The sequence below is a fragment of the Lissotriton helveticus genome, chromosome 10, assembly GCF_964261635.1.
Source record: "Lissotriton helveticus chromosome 10, aLisHel1.1, whole genome shotgun sequence".
In the NCBI taxonomy this organism is placed as follows: Eukaryota; Metazoa; Chordata; class Amphibia; order Caudata; family Salamandridae; genus Lissotriton; species Lissotriton helveticus.
In genome coordinates this window covers 1,099,806,332-1,099,828,132 of record NC_136071.1, presented here as the reverse complement: position 1 = coordinate 1,099,828,132, position 21,801 = coordinate 1,099,806,332, and the positions used below count along the sequence as shown (strand labels likewise).

Here is a 21,801-nt window from a genome sequence, read left to right as displayed (position 1 = left end):
AGCTTGAGAACTTTCTGTGCCTGGACATTTTGTCATCAGCCACTTTCAGAAGGAAGCAGGCCTGGAGCTCGTCAGCCCCACCACACCCTCGCAGGACATGGGAGCCTGGGGCGGGTCACCCTTTCTTGATAAAGATTGCATGTGCTCGAATGTGTCCACACTGAGGTCATGCGACCCGCAAATTGCCCTACACTTGGGGAGTGGAGGGCGATGGATTAAAAACCAAAAGAAGCAAAAGTGGGGAATCTAACAAAAAATCAACAGAATCCACCAGAAACTGCACAGTTTCATCCAGACACCATTTTATGATCTGTGTGCACTGATAGTGCGTGCTAATACTAAGGCTGATCGTCTGAAATTCTATAATGTATTCACACTTTAATGGTAAAATAGTGTGGTATGTGTGTGTTGTGTGCACATGCCACAGAACTGCATGATCAGGCTGCCTGTGCATAAAACCCCGTGTGAGTGGAACCCTAGCCCTGCCAGTATTTGTTAGTGTGTCTGATTTTTTTCTAATAATGATGGGCAAAGCCTCAAAAGGGCTTCTGAAATAATGCCCAGTCATCCTTCGAATCCTGTGAGGGTTACTTCACAAGTCCAAGACACTAAACATGGATACAGAGGAACAGGATGTTCAGTGAAACAAGATGGTATCATTTAAAGTGTTACTAGTTCTATCAATCAATCCGGGTTGATACAGCGCTGCTAATCACCGGATAGGGTATCCAGGCGCTTGCAGGCCCAGGCCTCATTGGAACAGCCCGGTCTTGAGGGCACTTAGGAATTCCAAAGGTGGAGCTCCGGCTCAAATTGCCTGGCCTCAAGAGTCATGACATCAGTATATTCATAGAAAGCTAAGAGGTCTCTCGGAGCCATGTTTATTTTTTGTAATTTCTCCTAAACATATCCCCTCAGAAGTCAGTATGACCTTACTAAAGTGTAACGATGGAACGTAATGTTTGTTTTGAGGAGATAAAAAACAAACACACCGTTTAACTGCGTGTTACTACACAATCAAGTGCTTCCTCTTTTTTCTCGGCCTTGGAATGATGAAAGGCAGAGCCAGTTCTGTTGATCCTAGGACGTGCGGATGGGCCCAGCCCGCATGCAGCGATAACCTGCTTTTCCAGATGGGGAGCAGAGTCCCCGGCCCACGTTTGCAGGGCTGGAAGAGCCGAGACACGCGCGGCGTCGGCCGCTCCCCGCCCGCCCCACCCAAGCTCCAGAGCCCCTATCTCGGGCGGCCCTGCCCGCCCGCGCCTGGCTGCCTTTCAGGCGCACTTTGCTCCGAGGCCCGCCGCCCTGGGAGTGGCGAGGCCGGGCCGAGGCCTGCCAACGCCCCTGGCACGGCGCGCGGCTCGGGCGTGGCCCGGCTCGGGTTTCCGCACACTGGGGAGGGAGCGCAGGGCCACACCTTGCCAGGCCCTGGCGGTGCATCTCCGGGCACCGGCGGCTGTGAGAGGTTATTGGAGCAAACGTGGTGCCCGCAGCAGCATTGGAGTGGGCGGTCTCGCGTTTAATACTCAAAAATAAATATTTGAAGTTCACACGTTATATAATTAAGAATATCAGAACACCCATGTCAAGGCCGGGAGTGTGTTTAGTGTTTAAAATTCGACTACGAATTTCACAATTTTCACCCTGTACACATTTTGCGTTTCTCTTTAAACTTCGCAAGTGCAAAGTGTCTCCGTATACCCAGGTAATTTTGTTCAACAGCGCGAACATTTTTTTACTCTAATTAAAAGCAGCCATGCCGTAAACTGTTGACAGCGTTGTTCTGTAAAAGTTTACCCTGCACAGATTTATTTTTTATGTGCACTTGCCGTTTGAGGACGACCATTCATTGTGTCTTGGTAGTATTAGTATATGGTATGCAAGGCAGAGTTCTGCGGCCAAAATTGTCTCAAGATTTGCGATTGCCCCGCCGTTGTGGCAAAACAAAACCTTCTCATGGTCGCAAAGTTTTCTACAGAGCTTGTAAATGTGGCAAAAATAAATTTGCACACATCCTTGTGCAAGGGAAAATAAAGCTCAGGCGATCGAAATTTGAAATAGGGCGCCTGTAAACGTGAAAAGGGTGTCTCCCCTCTTGCATAGCTCACCCGGATGGGGTAGGTATTGGCATAGTTTTGAAATACCCCCATGCCGCGTTCAGTGCGGGGTATAGTGTGGGTTCAAATGGCACAGATAACAACTGTGACATGACAGGAAGTAAGAACGCACCCCACCCCCTATCAGGATTCCTTTGACGTCAGAGTGGTGATTGGCCATCTAGCCAGAACTGTGGCGTCCTCTGCTGACGGAACTGCCCAAAATACTGCATATGAATATCTGAGCTATTGGACTAGTGTCCTTGAAGTGAGTTTCGTAGCACTAGGGTAGGGGGCGCGTTTCTAGAATAGCCTAAAAAAATAAATGGCTGGCTTTGACCTTCACTGTCACAAGGAAGCCCTTCCTAGGGTGATGTGTTGACACTTGTGAACGTACCGAATGCTGAAGCTGGTCGAGATGGAAGGCCACGAGCCGCCGAGTGACAGCTGTCAATAATAATAATAAAAACATTTATTAAGCGCATGAATACACTAGGACAGTGCGTCTCCGCGCTAGGATGCGTTCCAACCCAAAAAAGTCAAGAGCAGGGTACGAACTGCCATCTGTTTACAACTCAGAACAAACTGGCACAAAAGATTCTCAGCAGTAGGTGCATTTTGCTGTTGGCAGCACCCACGTTTTGCAGTTGTCATTCTGCCTGTGTTGTGCAGCAACACTTGAAATCATGCCCTGAGATAATCCGTGAACACAACTGTGCATGTATTCAGCCCCCATGGTCCTTGCCAGCTGCACACAGAACTGGCAAAAGTGTGGTGGTGTTTCAAGGCCTTTGTGTTGTGTTATCTCCTTGAATCAAAAATGCTGAATATCGAGACAGAGTCTGATCCATGCCACATTTTCCAGATAACCAAAGACTGTAACAGTTCCATTCCCATTCATTGTATTACATGACGTTTCCGAAAATCTGTCCTGGGTCCATCCTGCTGGGACTTCTTTGGACGCCTCTTGTGCACATCCACGCAAGACGCGGTCCCCTTCAGTTCCAGGTACTGCTGATGCAATGCGTGCTTTTACATACAATATAGAGATATCTTCTGACATTTAGATAATGCTTCTTTCTGCCTTTCTCCACTAAAACATTGCCCGGATTCCTTGCAGTCACGTGACTTCTTAGAATGTCAATGTGTTTCTACTGAGACATCACCTGACCGTGCAGGGCATAGGAAAGAGGCCGCCCCAGGTCTCATTGCCTCAGGATGGTGTGCGAATAGAATGTGCCATGCAGAACAAGCATTTACAATGCAATGGTCTCGGCATTGTTACAGTTAGAGCTATTGGCATTGCTCATGACATTATTTTTATTTATTTTTTTGTTTTTAAAACATATAAATAAATGGCATTGTCATTTACAATGCCAATAGCTTAATCTCTCGCAAATGCGAGACCTATTGCATTTGCACCCACACACAGAGCCACACACTCAAAGCCACCCACACAGAGCCACCCACACAGAGTCATTCACACACACACACAGAGCCACCTACACACACACAGAGCCCAACACACACACACAGTCATCCCTCAGTCTAGGTCAGCCACACGCCCATCTCTGCCCAGTAACGCCCCAGGGAACAGAGGCAAGGAAAAAACGATCAGAAGCAGGGAACGATCAGAAGCAGGTACAGAGGCAAGAAAAACAAGATTATCACAATTATTACATACAATTTTATATAACCAAATCCATTCAGTAGAAAAACAACCACCCCAGGATTGACTTCAATAAATACAACCATACCACAACCATTCAAACACATCCATAATCTCACAACAATTCATACAGCCAGCATCTGTACAAGGTAGAGGCTATGTGTGACAAAAGAAACCTCTGCGACCAAATAGATATTTATATTCAGATCACAAGGCTCAATACAGGGTTGACGCGTGTTTCGGTGGTATAAGAAGGGTGGTTAGACAACCTTCCCAGATACCCACATCAATATCACAGCAACTTAAAATACAAGAAAGTCACTTATTATGAGTACTACTAGTAAAGCACTTATAAATTGTTGATTGGACCGAACATGAACACACAGTAGAGACTGTTGGTCATAAGTCACCCTACAAATGTACTGCTCCCACTACTTACAAATGGGGGCCCAAAACAAATCATTCAAACCACCATTTATTAAACATACCATAGTGTGAATGGTGTTTAGAAAAGTATGAACTTTGAAAAACTCCAGAGTACCAACCACCAGTTTTGAAAACAACTCTCACCATCATACTGTGAATATAGAGAGACTCCAGAGTACCAACCACCAGTTTTGAAAACAGCTATCACCATCATACTGTGATCAACTGTATCTTAAGAAAAGAAAGGGTGAACCCTGTCGTTTATGGTCAATGTGTCTAGTTCTGTGGCCCTATATTAAATAAATTCACATAATTACTCACAGGATCAGAGAATGGGGGGATTTCTTAGAAATTATCAACCAGCAGCTATTCGTGTAATCTCTTGTTCAGAGACCACGTCCTCCCTTGTACTCAACACTTCTGTGTCTGTATACATAGTAAAATAAGTCATTAAAAAGGTACCTGGGATGGAGTTTATACATGGTATGAGTTTAACCTGCTTCCCCTAGTATCCTTACGAAAGATTGTTTCCTTCGTCAAAGTCAGATTTTTCAATATCTTGTGCCTGTGGTCCAATGCACTAAAAGGCCAGGCTAGTCCTAAAGAAAGGGAAACATGAACCTGTTATATATTGTCTCTTCAAGTGGATCAACGGGGTCCAACTAGTCTGTTTCTGGTAGCCATAATTATCTTGCAAGTTGCCACAAGTACTAACCTAAATACTTTGAGAAGGTGAGACTCTGGCCAGTCTTCTGCGTTCTTATATGTCAGTCTTTGTTCCACATTAGTCTGTAGCTTTAGCTCAAACAATTATGTATGTTCCACTATAAAGAAAGACAACGAAATGACAGGCAGTCAATTAACTACCTTATCGCGAACACCAGGAGTTAGATTAAACGCGGATGCCATGCTTATCCTCACAAGGATCATTGAGGCAGTCCCGACTCCCGAAATTCCCGATTTTAACCACCTCGCATCTCAATTTAAAAAAAAGGAGTTTGTCATTTACCTAGTACCCCCACTACTAATAATCACTATATCGACCGCAAAACAACAGTACTTGAGTAAAGCGCGGGTGAAATGCTCTTAACCACCTCGACTATTAAGGCAGTCCCAACTCCGGTTATGCCAGCTTTCCAACATCGCTTCTCTTGATGCAGAAGGAATTCATCCTTAATATGACCATCCAACTGCTTATATACATATACTCGCCCATAAACGACTACAATTAAATTGTACGCGGGCGCAGTACTCTGGCCCCCATTAAATAATAATGCAATCCCGACTCCCGTTATATCAGCTATCCAGGGTCTCTCCTCTCAGTCAGGAAGGAGTTAATCATTAGCATAGTCCCCCCACTACTTAAAATCATAATGTCCACCCTAAAAGGAGGAGCATAGAGAATAGACAATAGAGACCCCCAGCTACCGCGCTTACCTGTTTTATAAAATCTGGTATCCAGAACGCTCTGGCCCACGGCTCTACACTCGATGTGCGATCAGTTATGCCTGACTTGAGGGGCTTTAAAGAGCCCCATAGTTAAATTGCAAAAGGCGCGAAACGTAACATAGGTGGGCGATCAGCAGAGATCTGTGATCACCTCCATAGAAATAGGACTATGCCTACACTGAAAGTGGGCGCCATTTTGTAGTGTGTAGTGACGGCTCTACAATTGATGTACGATCACTTATACCGGGCTCGACGTGCTTTTAGACAGCCCCAGACTCAAATTTACAAAAGGCGCGAAAATGTTACATAGGTGGGAGATTGACAAAGAACACCAAAAGTGGGCTCCATATTGTGGTGTGTAGTGACAAAGTTTATCATAGTACAAAAAAGGAGCAAAACAAAAGATTTAGAAAGATCAATGTAAAGATGTTAATTAGTTGACAGAATAAATAATCATCTTTGTAATAATAAGAAAACTTACCGGCTCGGGGGGAGGGGTCTCTGTCTGTTGTGCGGCCGGTCAGACAACGCCATACACACCACCACGTTTCTCTGAGGCCAAGCAGAAATGCCTCGGAGAAACCACTGTCATTCTCGGGATTGAGGGGCGTGTTTATTGTTCTCTCCTCTTCCCATTGGCTGGAATGTAAAATTCCAGCCAATGGGAAGAGGAGAGAAAGAAAACAGAAGGAAACGAAAAAACACACCCCTCAATCCCAAAAAGACGTGGCTTAAACGGACAGACGCCCCTCTCGTCCAATGGCTGGCTTCCATTTAGTAAGCCAGCCAATGGAGAAGAGGGGCGGGTTCAAGCCCCACTCTCTAAGACATAAAGTCTCGGAGCGAGACTGCGCAAGCGCAGCCTTTCGCTAGCCGAGACCTAAAAAGCAGTTCAAATGCAGCAAGAGCCATCTATGCTGTAGTGAATAATACCAGCTTGAACAGTTATAGGGCAAGAGTAAAAAGAAGACTGACTTAAAACAGGTAACACGGCTGGCAATGTGTTTGACTAAGATTTTGTGTTGATCATGTTTTCTTTGTGTAAGACTGTCTGCACATGATGGGTTAAATGCAAGGAGATTGTGTGTGGAAACGAAAATATGTATCATGTTTAGTTGTTCCAAGGCCCCGTTTTGCAGGCCTGCCCTTAATAAGCTAAGACTTTTAAAAAGTAAAATGTATGTACTATCAATACTTGCATGGGCTTTCGGTGATTCCTCTTAACCCATTGGCCTGCTGCAGCGTCAAGCACATTTTGTTTCTGCTCACCACAGCATACAGCATGGGGCACAGTGCCAGCCCTCTTCAGCCAGTAGCTTACCTGGATGTGTGAGTTGAAGTTCTGTTCCTGCACAGTGTTCACATCCACACAATAAGTAGTCCCCTTCAGTGCCAGGGACTACAGATGCAAAGAGTGCTCTTACATAAATGCTTTCTGGTCTTTAGACAATGCTTGTTTTCATACAATGTGTGCCACCACAAATAAAATAAATAGAAAGCCAAAAGATCAGCGTTCATCAGCAGGCTTGATGTCTTTACCAGTGCTTGTTTAATTTTATTGATTTTGGTTTTTAAGGATGGGCACAGATTTCATAGGTTAAAAGTGCAAATGGAACTGGAGACTCTGGAGTCTGTGAAATGCTGCAGTTGGCACATATTGGGCATGTTACACGAGTCAAACCACTTAATGTCTAGTTCGCTAAGCGTGATGGACACAGAGCATGGTACTTACAATAGCTGGGAAACAGATACCAACAATACTCGTTTAGGAATGTTTGCTAGAAAGTTGGTAACAGGCCCCAGTATGCTTTCTGAGTGGTTGAGTAAGTAGTTATGAATGTTTGAAAAGACTGTTAGTTTGAAGTGTAGTCTACTTTTTTGAGTGATTCAATAAGAAGTTACTCAGTTTGTTATGCATTTTTTAAAAGAGTGTTTGAGTAAGTAGGTACTCAGTTTGTTATAGTGATTGAAAAGAGTTTGGTTTGAGCTGTAGACTGGTTTTTGAGTGGTTTAGCAAGTAGATACTCTGGTAGTTAGGCATGCTTGAAAAGTATGTTGGTTTGAGGGGTACCTGTTACAATGCATACAATCCAGATAAATGTTGATGATCCATTGTCGTGAGGTAGCGCGGTTTTAAATGTGCTCGTTGGTTGGGATGGTGTCTATGTGCCCTCTCGGTCCGTATAGAAGTCTAGGAGAGACCATAGCACATCCTCCAAGTGGTATTAGAGTTATTTCAGAACATTGTGGACGAGGCGCGGGTGGTGCCTCTTTGACAACAGTAAGAACCTGGATCTGTAAAAACAAATCTAGCTGTTCCCTATCCTTGGTATAACTTGGGCAGAGTTGTGGTGGTAAGAGTGGTATGTTTCCAGTGCATCTAGCTTGTGACGGCATGGGACCCATAAGTGTAAATTACTTGTTCGGTTGTTGGAAGAGCTTGCTTGATATGGTATTCCAAACATTGCGGCAAGCTAAACGTTAGCATCAGAAATTGAATCCAGCTTTAAAAGTTGACTTGACTGTTTACTTGATGTAGAGCTGTTTCAGTAGTTTGGCTTGACTCTATCTTCCTCTCTTGCAGGCTGGCAGCCCGGTACAAACCAAACCGTTGCAACTGAAAACGGGGAAGGCTATGATGGCTGCGTCGTCGCTTCTTGAGGACCGTGGGATGGAGAACCCAGTTCTGCTTCAGGACATCAAATTGGAGCCACCTGAGGAACTTCTGGATAGTGACTCCAGCCAACCACAGGCAGAACCTGTGGACCTGTCGCTGAACAAGTCCAAAGGGTCATTCAAGGCCCTGCTGCAGACCCCGTCCTCTCGGTCGTCTCCAATTTTGACGCCGGCTCCCTCCCCGTATGCCACGATGATGTCCATGTCATCGTCAAGCTTGGGCTCCTCGTCCGCCATCCCAGCAGTGTTGTCGCCCGGGTCTATTCTCGCTTCCACGCAGGGCAGTGGTGGGCAGCAGATACTGCACGTGATCCATACCATTCCATCCGTCAACATGCCCAGCAAGATGGGCAGCCTGCAGACTATCCCGCTGGTGGTGCAGTCGCTGCCGGTGGTGTACACGAACATGCCGACGGACGGAATGACGGCTTCTATGACTGTACCTCTGATTGGAGGAGACGGAAAATCTGCAGGAACTGGTAAGATCACAGTTTTATTCCCATCGGTGTCACATACTTTCCATTCCTTTGAATTGTAGTTCCTTGGCACCTACCACTTTCTTCGTCAAAGGAAACTCTGGTTCTTTACATGTGGTTGTGAAACCACATAGGTGTGCAACTATATATTTTGTTTTGAGGGTTGTGGTTTAGATAGTGCTGTGGAATTGTAATTCACTTTTTTCCAACTAATCCATTTGCATTGCAAACAGAGTTGGGAAGTGAGCATACATATGCTGTGCACACTCTACAAGACTATGGTCTAAAAAAAAGTTCAAGGGTCACCAGGTGACTGTCAATTTCTATTTTTAATTCCATATTGTATACAAAAGGGACTCACCCAAGTTATGCGAGCAGTTTAAATATCCCACATAACTGCCGAGACCAGGAGACCTAATTTGTTTCCCTAGGATTAAGAAATGTAAGTCAGATGACAGTGTTTATTCCCTCATAGCAAGAGTTTTGTTACATGACATAATTCCCTCCTGCAATGCTGAGTTGTATGTTTCATGTTCATGTTTCAGTTTCATTTTCTGGTAGTAAGAGTTGCATGTTAAGTGGTATGGTGTCCACCTCCGGTACCAAAAGTCGAATAGTACAGCAAATAGCAAGGGTTACGTGTTTGATTACATCATTTCCTGTTCCTGGACCAAGAATTGCATGTTAGATGACATCATTTCCTCCACCTTGACTGGTCGTTGTAGTGAATTTTTGAACCTGTTTTTCTCTCTTTCTCTTTTTAAGACGTTTTGAGTCAGTGGAGTAGGCCGCGTTCAACTGTCAAACATGTTAATTTGCTGTGACACTTAAAAAAAAAAGTATACATTTTTGTTAGAAATATGAAGAGCCTCATGAACACCTTCGCCACTCTAATGACCTTATCACTTAGTAATATGTATTGAAACGGAGCCATTGCATGACAGTGGTATGCTGCCTGTTTGCGAAATTAATATACAAATATTCACGTATAAATAGGCTCCTGTAGAAGAAGGGAATTTTTGACATCCTTAAACAGTCCAGTGAGTTTTTATACAGGTCCCACTTGATTTGGAGTGGGCGATCACCAAATAAGTCTTATTCTGTTGACTTTTGGGCGCGTTTCTTTTGTGTTTGTTATTATTCTTTGCGCAGCCTCATCCCAACCTCGTTGCACCAACACATACATTTTCCCGCCATGTGCACTATTGCGAAACACATCCTGATGGCCGAAAATTAGATTCTAATTAGAATAAAATTAGATCCCTCCCTAAATAATAAAATCATTATTGTACATGACGGTCACAGTTTTCTCAGTTGTTACAGCATTTGGTATGTAGCTTATTTTTTTCTCGTGAAATATTATATTTACGTAGAAGTAAGACCTACACGTGTATAAACAGTAAATAAATGATGTAAGCAGCAAATGCATTAAAATGCATAATTTGCAAAGATTAAAACTAAATATTTAATTCAAAATAGGACTGGGCGGACTCAGTAAAATTGAAAACGCCAGAAGAGGTGTAAAGGGAGATGGAAAACAGAAAAATAAGACGCATTATGGTAGCTAACCGATCAGTTCGGACATTACGTTTAAACACTAGCCATAAAAAGTCGAGTAGTTGTTCACCCTGCACCAGTTTCAGAAGTCATAATGTGATTTTGGTTCCACTGTTTACTTTGGGGGGGGTCTGTGTTAGTCATGAGTGGATACAGAGCACGAGCTCATGCTGGGAGGGATGTGAACGGAAGGGAGTTTAGACGCATACGAAAATGAGCTTTGGCTCAACTACCCTTTTGTGATGGAAGGGTGACTGCAGCCAAGCTTGATTGACACTTCACAGGTACAGCACGCGCAGAGTCAGTGCAGGGCCCCCTGACGCATACGTGCGCACGCACGCATCCCACGTACAGGGCCGGCAGCGGGAGTGCGCGTGACTTGGCCCAGGCGTCCCTGACGCACTCGTGTACACAGAATTGACTACAGCCGTGCCAGCTTCTCAGAGACAAGAAACAGTCGCATCACGATTCAAGGCGTTGCCTCCCCCACCACACACACACAACTGGGACTACACAGAACACAGCAGTGCACTTTTTCTATCCTATACAGAACAGCTGCAGGAGCAGGGCAGCAGCAGGGAACCCCTCACTGGTCAAGGGCTGCGTTTAAAACCTCCTATTGGCTGCATTCAGAGTGTGTAAACAACAAGACAAGACCCAAAGGACAGCAAAGGAAATGCTGAGTAGCAGATGGAGAGATCAAAGACCAACAGAAAAGGGTGGTTGTGTCCTCACTGTGTGGCATAAACAGCACTGGTAGACCCTCGTCTGGAGAACAGTTTCCACCTCCCTGGAGAGAGTCTGCGCCATGTTGTCTAGTTCTTGATGCCACATCTGGGATACTCTGTCCAGTTCTGGGGGTCACCTCTTTTCTGTTTTTCCAGGTGATGGTGACACAATTGTTATGTTTTGTCCTGGCCAGGCGATCACTTCCGACGTTTGAGTAAGTGTACTGTTAGCGGGCTAGTTAGTGTGTGTTGTTGTGTGGGTGCGAAAGCAATGGGTTGGGTGGACAAGTAATGAATGGATGCGTGAATAGCTCAATCGAGCAGTATCAATGGGTGAGTAGAAGGCCGAGGTTTTCGGTGACTATATGGATGAATGTGCGGAGTGATAAGTGAGTACATGGGTGAGTGTGTGCACCACTATTACTTGAACACTATCGAATCAACTGACTGCCACATGGACTGTGCATTGGTCCTTAATGGTAAATGTAAATGTAAATGTAGTTGAGCTTATATAGCGCACAGCTACCCGCAGTGGGTTTCCCGGCGCTTGCTTAGGGAACCCGTCCTGATATTCCCCTGTGAGATATCAGGGTATCCACAAGGTGAAAGTCGGGCATCCCGCCGCGAGGGGCCGCTGTGGAGATTAAGCAAGCTATTGCCCAGAGTCGTACCGCGACTCGTCATTCCCTGAGCTTGGCTTTTGTTCTCAAATCGTTGTGATTAAGTTTGATTAATGCATCTGCCCGGTTGTAGTAATGGCAGGATGAGGGAATGGCCGTGGTTGATGTAAAGTTTATGTCGACGTAAAGGTCGTCCACTCTAAATAGAAGTAGGATCCAGTGTGAGGGTGGATGGGTGAGTGAAACAGATGGATAGGTAAATGGTTCAATGAGCTTGTGGGTGAGTAAGTTGAAGTACTTGTGGATGGGTATGGTCTGTGGGTGGTTGAACTGTTGTATGGAAGTGCTTATTTTTCGAACTCTTGTCCATGAGGGGTGCATGAGCCCAGATGCAAGTGCCTGTACCTCTGAGCTATAGCTCCTGGCTAAAGCTCTTATCTTTTGATGGGTGACTATGGGCATGGTGGTTGCCGATGGATGAACTGGTGCAAAGACTGGGGTGTACGTCAATCAATGTATGGGTGATTGGGTAATAGGCAGCCATGGGATTGAATAGCAGTGTTTGAGCCAGTGGGTGTATGAGTGAGTGACTGGATGGGGTAGGTCATGGGTGGCCGGATTGGGTGTATGAGTGTATTAGTGAGTTATTGGATTTGCAGGTGTGTGTATGGGTTGGAGAGAGACTGGATGCACGAGAAACAGAGAGGGAGAGAGAGCGAGAGCATGAGAGGAATGAACCAGATAGAACCTGGAGGCTTGAATAGTGATATTTAAACAGAATTTAGGTAGTAGTGTTCCCGAAGGAAGCGTCCGCACAATTCTTTATAATACAATAGTATTATATATGCACATAATACACGATGTATATGGAGCAACAAAACATAATTAAATACACAGAGGGTGCTAAAGAAACTCAAGACACCTACTACCTCAAGGTGCTATATGCATACACAGGAAGTGAATGCCACAAAGACTATTGAGAGTTTGAGATTCTAATTACAGCACTCCAAACGGTCATAAATTGTTCAGTCTGGGCTTAAGTATGGAGCCCTCAGCACAGAAGCTCTATCTATCATAGAGATTGGAATCAAGAGAACAGACAATGTTCCAATAGATAACCAGGATCCAAATAGTCCAAGATGAATTCAAGTAGAGTCCATTTTAAGTTTCTTCAATATTTTTCTTTATTGATATTCAAATTTCATAAAATAGATTTTCCCAGCATGTACAGCTTCTGTGCTGAGGGCTCCATAGTTAAGCCCAGACTGAACAATGTATGACCGTTTGGAGTGCTGTAATTAGAATCTCAAACTCTCAATAGTGATATTTAAACATCAACAGAGGTAACCAGGGAACAATAAACTCTTAAAAGGATATTGCCTCCCTGTTACCTCGCTTGATCTTGCTCATACTGCTTCCTTTCCCTTTCAAGCTACATTTTTGGAATTTTTACAACCCAGGATGAAACGGCAACATCAGTACTGCTAAGCAAACCGTTTCTAAACAAACAATTCATTTACAAAGCAGGATCTGTTTTGAATATGAAAATAACTTGGCAAACAGTGATTAACATTTTGAAGGCTGTAGAAAGCTCGTCTGGGAGCGGAGACGCAGCCTGTACAGTGATGACATATAGAATGACGCATGTATAGCCGTGTATGGGGTACACCCTGGGTGTCTAGGAACCCCACTCCCATATGGGCAGCCTGCACAGTGATCACATATAGAATGATGCAAGTATAACCGTGTGTGTGGTGCACCCTGGGTGTTTAGGGGCCCCTTCGCTCATATGGGCAGCCTGCACAGTGATCACATATAGAATGATGCAAGTATAGCCATGTATGGGGGGCACCCTGGATGTCTAGGATCCCCCCTCCCATATGGGCAGCCTGCACAGTGATCACATATAGAATGAGGCCAGTATAGCTGTGTATGGGGGGGCACCCTGGGTGTCTAGGAACCCCACTCCCATATGGGCAGCCTGCACAGTGATCACATATAGAATGATGCCAGTATAGCTGTGTGTGGGGGGCACCGTGTGAGGTTAGCCCCCTTCTCTCCCATGGGCAGCCTGGATGCCTGACTCAGCCTTATACCCCCGAACCAGGCAGGTATGCGTTGACCTCAATGCAGAGCCCGGCATCCCTTGCATGACAAAGGACACGACGCCTGCACACACATAGTCTGAAACCAGTTACCATCCCCTTTGTGGCCGGGATATTGTTTTTTTGTGAGTTGTAGGAAATTCATCCGTTATCTGATAAACATCATTCCAAAATTGATCGTTCCTCGGAATCCGGTTTCGGCCCACAGATCTGCATAGTTTGCATTTTTGAGCTAAAGGGAGCCGTGTGATGGCTTGTAACAAAAGCAGTGTGTGCAGGAATAAGGAAGGCGCCGCGTGATAAAAGCAATGTGTGCATAAATAAGTAAAGGGTGCTTGTGATGGCTTGTAACAAAAGCAGTGTGTGCAGGAATAAGGAAGGCCGTGTGATGGCTTGTAACAAAAGCAGTGTGCGCAGGAATAAGGAAGGCGCTGTGCGATGGCTTGTAACAAAAGCAGTGTGTGGAGAGACAAGGAAGGCGCCGCGTGATAAAAGCAGTGTGTCCAGGAATAAGGAAGGCGCCGCGTGATAAAAGCAGTGTGTGCAGGAATACGGAAGGCCGCGTGATGGCTTGTAACAAAAGCAGTGTGTGCAGGAATAAGGAAGGCGCCGTTTGATGGCTTGTAACGAAAGCAGTGTGTGGAGGGACAAGGAAGGCACTGCGTGATAAAAGCAGTGTGTCCAGGAATAAGGAAGGCGCCGCGTGATAAAAGCAGTGTGTGTAGGAATAAGGAAGGCGCTGTGTGATGGCTTGTAACAAAAGCAGTGTGTGGAGGGACAAAAAAGGTGCCACGTGATAAAAGTAGTGTGTGCAGGAAGGAATAAGGAAGGCCGTGTGATAGCTTGTAACAAAAGCGGTGTGTGCAGGGACAAGGAAGGCGCGTGATACAAGAAGTGTGTGCAGGAATAAGGAAGGCGCTGTGCTCAGAGGCAGTGTATTAACTAAGGATGGGCAAAATTTTCGAATTCGCGCGAAAGCGAATTCGCGGTCCGTGAAATCCGCGAATTTGTGCGAACTTGCGCATTTTTTTATTTTGGCGTGTTCGCAGTTTTTTTTTCAGCATGGCTACCGCGAACTTACCCATGCGGTCGTTTTTGGGCGCGACCATCTTGTTCGCGGGAGGAAAACAACTCTGCAAACTCAGAATCAAGGTAAGTCAACGCAGCGCGCGCGAGATTGTATATTTGAAGTGCGAACAAGCAAAAAAAAATCGCGAACTTGCGAATTGCTTGGCAATTTTGCGCGATTCGCAGAGCGCAAAATTGCCAAAAATCCACAAATTTCGCGAGCGGGACGAATTTTCAGCCCAGGCTTAGTATTAACTTGCTGGAACAGATAATGTGCATTGAATATGCAGCTGTTTTGTCTGCAGATACCGTGCAAGTTGTGTGTATGCGGTGAGTGCGAGCTGCGTGGTTGCGCAAGAGTGTAGGCTTCGTGTTTGTGCAGAGCATGTATGCATGGGAGGCAGGGGGCACAGCTGTCCATCACAAACTGATGTTAGTCCATACACCCAACAAGGGAGATGTTATGGTTGGAATGCACGCTTGCTCTGCTCTGCCCCCTGCGGTGGCTTGCAAGCATTCCCTACCGGAGTTCCTGAGCACGTGGGGCTGGTGCTGGCTCTGCTCCTGCCCTTTCTCCTGGTAGAAGAAGCCTGCAGGTGCTTCCGGAGACGTGCCATGCCAGCCACCCAGGAAGACCCAAAGAACTTGGGGGCCGTCGGAAGCCACCTCCTGCAGAACCCCGAAGTGGAGAGGTGTGGTGCAGCGCCCAGGGCAGCTGACTTCGGAGCACAGTGTTCACTGTTCGATGCCAGGCGGCAGCTCAGCTTAGCACCATGTGACTCTAGGCAGTAGCTCACTTAATTTCCACGACGGCCCTCAGCGCCTCGAGACCCGTATGGATGAGTAGTTCGTGCTTTACAAATAAGGATTTACATTTTTTACCAAGGGCTGTAGCTGGGAGCACATCCTGGGCTAGCATTGAGCTGGCGAGCCTAAGAGCAAGGAGAAGAGCACCAGCGGGCACTACCAATGCACCATGCCCGATGCAGGGAAAAAGCGAACAATGGAAGAATTGCTTCTGTGGACGACCTTCACTTCCGCTTGCAAACCCGAGCTAGTACTGAACACTAAACTGCAGTGGGAACAAAAGCCTCATATCACATGCTCAGCCATGTAGTGGCTCGCTTTTAGAGGGCAAAGCGGATATTTTCATAAAGAGGATCGCTTTGCCTCCATGGCATCAAAGGGGTGCCTTACCATAGCTGCAGTGCACGCGGAGCATTGCTTTTGCAAAGCAAGAGTCTTCAAGTCACCTGGCTCTGTCCAGGTCTGCAACCAGTGTGATGCCTGTTTGTACTGCATCAGCAGGGGATGAAAGCAATTGTTTTGTGTGATCTCATTTCCAACACAAGGGCAACTCAGGAAGCTTTATTAAAGATGTTTGTGGATCTAGAGATGTCCAGGCGTGATTGACTGAAAGACATCGCTGACCGTCTATTTCTAAACTGTTAAAGGGGGAAGTACTTTGGTTACACATCCGCAAGTCACTTTCACATGGGCAACTCTTGTGCTGCTTGAAGAAACTGCATCCCCATAGGTTTGGAGTTAGAAAAACCATTGCATGGCAGATGTGCGTTTTCCTCACCAGAAAATTGAAGAACAAAGGCATCTCCTTAAATGAGGGCCATCTACAGCTCTTTGGCACAAGTTAGAACTAGAAACTGGCAAGGAGAGCTGAGATAAGGGTACTCTAACAAAAAGTGTCCTCAGGGCATCGGGATGAGGCCTGACCCTTTGAGTGACATTGGCGGGGATATGAATATGTTCTTTTCAGGGACAATTGGCAAATCAGAACTAAATGAACAGGCCACGTTCGCGGGCGAGGATGTGAAACTATGTGTACATAGGAGGTGATGCATCTGAGAACCTTCAGGCTTTTATTGTATCTCCTGCTAGAAGGGTAGAAGATATACGAAGACAATTTTAACCTAGCCGTGTGCAGCCTCCCTGCACCATCCCGAGAAGGTGGTCTTCCAGGTAACGGTGTCACTCAGGGCACAAGTCGTAAAAAAAGAAGTGGAGGGACGCTGTCACCGGAAGTGACGTCACGACAGAAAGTGACGTCACGGAAGGTGCCGAGCTCCTTGTCCCAGAGACCAAAGAGTGAAGTCCAGCTGTTTGGCAGGGGGGATGGTGTCCCCCCGGTAAAATAAGTGGGGGGACTCCATCCACCCGCGTGGTACCCCGACTCGAGCCCTGGTGTCACTGAATCTCGAGGCAGAATCTTCTTTAATGAGAGTTTGAGCTGGAACCCAAGGGTATTTACCCTGTGAGATGCCCTCTGTGGCCCATGGCAACCAGTGCATGCACAGGAGGGCCCATCTACACGCAGTGGACCTGGTCCTGTGTGTGGCTGTTGCTGGTTGAGTTGGTTGTGAGTGAGCAGGTGTGACAGCCTTGCTGAGACCTCTGCCGAGTGTCTGTCTGTTGAAAGATCAGGTTGACCGTGCACCCAAGAGTCTTTTTTTTTGCCAGCTGATGAAGCTTGTGGTCCTTTGTTAAGTTTGAGGTTGTGTTGTTTTAGGAGGGTTCGGCTCACACATTAAGGCCTCTGCTCAGCAGAAGTCTCCTTCCCTTCGAGAATGGAGATGACATCAGTAAATTGTGAAAGGAATTAGCATGGATTGCCTGGTTGTTTGAGGCAAAGGAGATTATGTGGCCTTGGTTGGCAGTGCAGGATCCGAGGTTTCATGAAGGATGTTTTGTTTTTCGATGATTTTATCTGAAGTCGATGTTTAGCTTGAGAATGATGTCAGGACACTGCGGCTCTCGCTGCTGGACCTGTGCTCTATTGGCATTTCGGATTTGCCTGGCACTAGGTCTCTTGCTCTTCGGTCGTTTCCCTGTGGGATGGAGGAGTTCTCTGGTGTCGGGCAGTCTGTGCTCTCCAGTGGTGAGTAGTCGTCGGAGCCAGGTTTCCCACTGAGTCTGTGCTCCATTGCGGGGAGTAGTTGCCTGGCGCCTCTGGTGAATATGCTCTCTCTTGGTTTGTTTCCTTTTGCTGTCTGGATTCAGTCATGTTTTTGTAAAGAGCCAGGGTGTGGTGCAACATTCAATTGTGAGCTGGCCGACTGTTTCCAACAATTTAGCTGATGTTAAGAAGAGTGAATGACATTTTAGAGAAGCAGTAGAGGGTGAATGGTTGGTTGTGCAGGTGTGTGAAAGAGAGAGAGAGAGAGAGAGATGCAAAAAAGGTACTGACCAATAAACGCAGATGCAAAGTTTTACTCAGCCAAACACCATTTGTGACAGGATGGAGGCTGTGTGTGCGAGCCTGTGTGTGTGTGTGTCTGAGAAACTATGGTGGCTGGGCTGGGTAACACAGTGTTGGTAAACTCCTAAAATTCCAGCTGTTCAAAGACACATGTTGTGTGTTCGTGTATGCCTGTGTATGTGTAACCAACCTCTGTGGTGTATGTGTGTGTGGATTGTTTTTCTTTTTCCAGGATTTCCCTGTGATTGCTGATAGGTAGATATGCTTTTAGAGTTGAGAAATGTGGACGGGTTGACCTACTTGAAGGAAGTTGTATCCCGGTAACCATTGGGTGGTAGTCTGGGTGGGTGGGCATCCCTCAGGGCAAGTGTCATTGGGCGTTATGTGGCGAGTTGGTGTGCAATTTCTTTGTGTATGAACATTTAGAGTGGCTGAAGTGGGGGTGTTTTAGAGTGGGTGGTGGTTAAGAGTGTAGGGTGGTGGTAAGTGATTCCTAGTATGTATTGGTGTGAATGGTGTTGGAGGTGTGGTATGAGGGAGGGGTGGTGTGTTGAGGTAGATCTGTGGAGGGAGATGGGGAGAAATCTATAAAATGAGAGAGGAGAGTTTTGAGTTCTGCTAAATAACCATTCCTATGTCCTTTAGTGGCTCAAAACTGTTTATTTTGCGTTGTCTTGCTAACACCTCGATTTGCCATTTTGCCTTCATGGTCAAAGGGTTTCACCTACCTCGGTGCTGGGGCAAAGCCACGCATTTTGTCTACCCTCATTAAAAGCTTACCTCTATCCCTTCTTTGAGGACATTGTGCCACCTCCTCCTCTCGTCTTCCTTAACAAAGCCTCTCAAGATGCGTAACATGGCTCGAGCCTAGAGGACCGAAACACATGGCTCTTGGGACGGGGGCCAAGCATCCTTTGCAGGTAGGCCCAAAAGTGGCCACTACTTCTGTGCTCTGTGGAGATTAGCTTCCGGATTACAGAATACAAATGTATTAAAGTGTGACCCTCAAACACAGCTTGGCAATATGCCATTAAGCTCGTGTGTCGTGATTGATGGTGTTTCTAGGGGCTTTAACTGCATGGGGTATCTTAACAGCTGCCCGTTATAAAATGTAAAATGCATTTGTATAGTGCATCGAGGTACCCTTTCTACGCCCCAAAGCGCTTCTGGCATCTCGGATTCTTATTGACTGGAGTCAAAGAGGTCTGTTGTTCTTAATTCTGAGCTAGAGACAGCTTCAGCTGTTTGCCAGCCGGGAGTTTTTAAGAAATACATGCACAGTTACAGGGGTTCCGGAGAGTGCTCGAGTCTGCTCAAGTGTCAATCACGGTTTGCTTCCGCGAGCCACGGATACAGCATGCTGCACCCATTCACACGTGCACATCCACCGGAAAAATAGTGTTTTCCAGGGCTGGCGTGCTGGCACTGCCTGGACAGTCCTTGTGGTTTTTTTCTGTGTTAGGTGTACGTTGCTGCATATTGTATGTTTACAAAGGATACAAAACTGCTGCGTTCTGCATTGTTACGCTATTTGTCACTATTATCTGGTAACTAGAACATTCCCTCGAAGTCCTGAGTTCTTGTACTAGACAGGCGCTAGACTCGGGCCCCTGGCTTGTGATTACTGCACACCCCGTGCCACGGGCAGGGAACACCGGGCGACGGGCACTTTCCTAGCCCCGCACTTTTGAGGGAAATGTACCCTATTTAGGAAGAAGTATGCGGCGCGGGCCCTGTCGTGGCCTGAACGCCTGCCTGCTGCAGCGCCTTCCACGCTGGTGCTCGGGGGCAGGCGGCGGCCGTGCCAGCTGGCCGGGACGGGGGAGGGCGGGGCGGGCGGAGCTCGCGCATTGTTCTTGTTCACCTACCCGTGCACTCTCGTACCTCGGATCCTGCAACTGCGGAGGAGACCGGGGAATAGCGTGGAATGACTGCGAGAATGCAAGATGGTAGGCCAGGCAACAGTGGCACCTGGTGGCCGCGTATAGAACTGCTAACCTAGCAGGCCGCCTGCTGCGATGCCATGCTCATCTGCGTCGTTTGTATGCAAGGGCGGGATAATGTGCCTGTCGCTGCTCAGTATCGGAATGCATCACGCTGACGAGGAACTTCGTGACATCCTCGTATATAAATAAAACCACCAATGGCACCTGAAACTGCTAAATGACATTACTATAAATGTGTTATTCATCCTTCCTCCCTCGCTTCTCCGCTCTTTCTCTCTTTGTTAACAAGTTCTCATCCTTTCTTTTATCTTCACATTTCCCGCCATTTTTGTCCTTCCTGCTTTCTTTCTCCATGTTGCTGGCTTCCACTCCCATTTTACCATCCCTCCCTCCTTTTTCTAGTGCGCCCCCTTTAAGTCTTTCTCCACCCCCCTCCGCTCTTCCCTTCTCCCAGACCCTCTCTGATTTGCTTTGCTCCTTCTCGTCGAATTTCGGCAGCTCGCACATCCTGAAGTCAAGCCTCCCCTATTATAAAATGCCCCCGTCTCTCCCCCTCCCTCCGCTCACCCATCACGCTGCCCACCTCTCTCCTTTAAAAGCCTCCTTTCTTGTCACTTCTATTCACGCTCCATTCCTCGCCCCTTGGGCTCCTGCGCCCCTCCCTCTCGTCCTTCCTTCATCCCTCTCACCGCCTCCCCTTCCTCCCACACCCTCCCTCCCGCCTTCCTCGCCCTCTTCCTCTCCACCCAGCCCTGTCCCGGGGTGTGACCCGCCCATCCTGTGCTATCTCTCGGTGGATGACCTTTGCAGGATGGCGAGGCTGGCAGGTGCCAGGGCTGAGCGCCGAGCCGGGGCCGTGTCTCCATGGCAACAGCTGCACATGTCCAGGCGGTGCAGGAGGGGCCGGGCCGGGGTGGGGCTCTCTTTATCAGGCAGTGCAGGAGGCCTGGCGCCAGATGGGGCCATTCCCACCCAGACCTGTCTGTCAAACGGCCTTCCCTCGGGTTGGGTCACTTCCGGCCTGGCCTGGCTGCCAGGCAGTGCATCAGGGCAGATTTGATGTAAACTCAGCAGGAAACAGGCAGCTGAGGGGCCCTCCCGCAGCACGAGCCTGCCCACAGCCCGGTGGGATCACTCGGTGGACTCCTGCTTGTATCTGTGTTTCACGGCTTAGCCACAGGTCTGAAACGGGCGGGTCCGCTCAGCATTTCATCTTCGCAAGGGCGATAAAATGAGTACCACTGGCTGAGTTCATTTTAAGTATCTCTTATAGCGTGGCCAGTACTCGAGAGGTTCTTCGCAGATCACAGTCTGGACAGGGGCGGCCTTAGGCATGTGCAAGCTGTGCACATGCACAGGGCCACCAAACCCCAGCGGCCACCACGCCAATATATATCCTTAATGTAATAATCCTGAGGATGGATACATATATGCGTGGCGGCCCCTGGCAGGGATTTGGCGGCCTCCGGCTCTGTTCCACTTCCAGACACCCTGGCCCCCCCCCCCCCCCCTCTTCACTGGCCTCCGCGCCCCACCCGGACCCCCTCTTCCTGGGCCCCCTGCCTACGCTCCCTGCCCAGGGCCACCATGAGCCTAGAGCCGCCCCTGGTCTGGATTTTCAATATATTTATGTATGTGGTTTAGTTTGTAACATTTCTCTCCTGTAACGTAACTGGTTCTATTGTACAGCGCTCGGACACCTTTGGGTAAAGTCCGCGCTATATAAAAATGTATTAAATAAATAAATATATGTCTCGAGCACCTTCACTCC

At 47.3% G+C, this 21,801-nt stretch overlaps 1 protein-coding gene across 2 annotated transcripts in view; it reads left to right on the top strand.

Annotated features, from left to right (window-relative positions):
• LOC144784803 (Krueppel-like factor 8) overlaps positions 1-21,801 on the top strand; it is an 857,002-nt gene that overhangs the window by 812,733 nt on the left and 22,468 nt on the right. For both annotated transcript variants that reach the window (XM_078663848.1, XM_078663847.1), the window contains one exon: positions 8,225-8,795. In XM_078663848.1, coding sequence (XP_078519974.1) covers positions 8,225-8,795 — 571 coding nt within the window. The remainder of the gene's footprint in view (positions 1-8,224; positions 8,796-21,801) is intronic.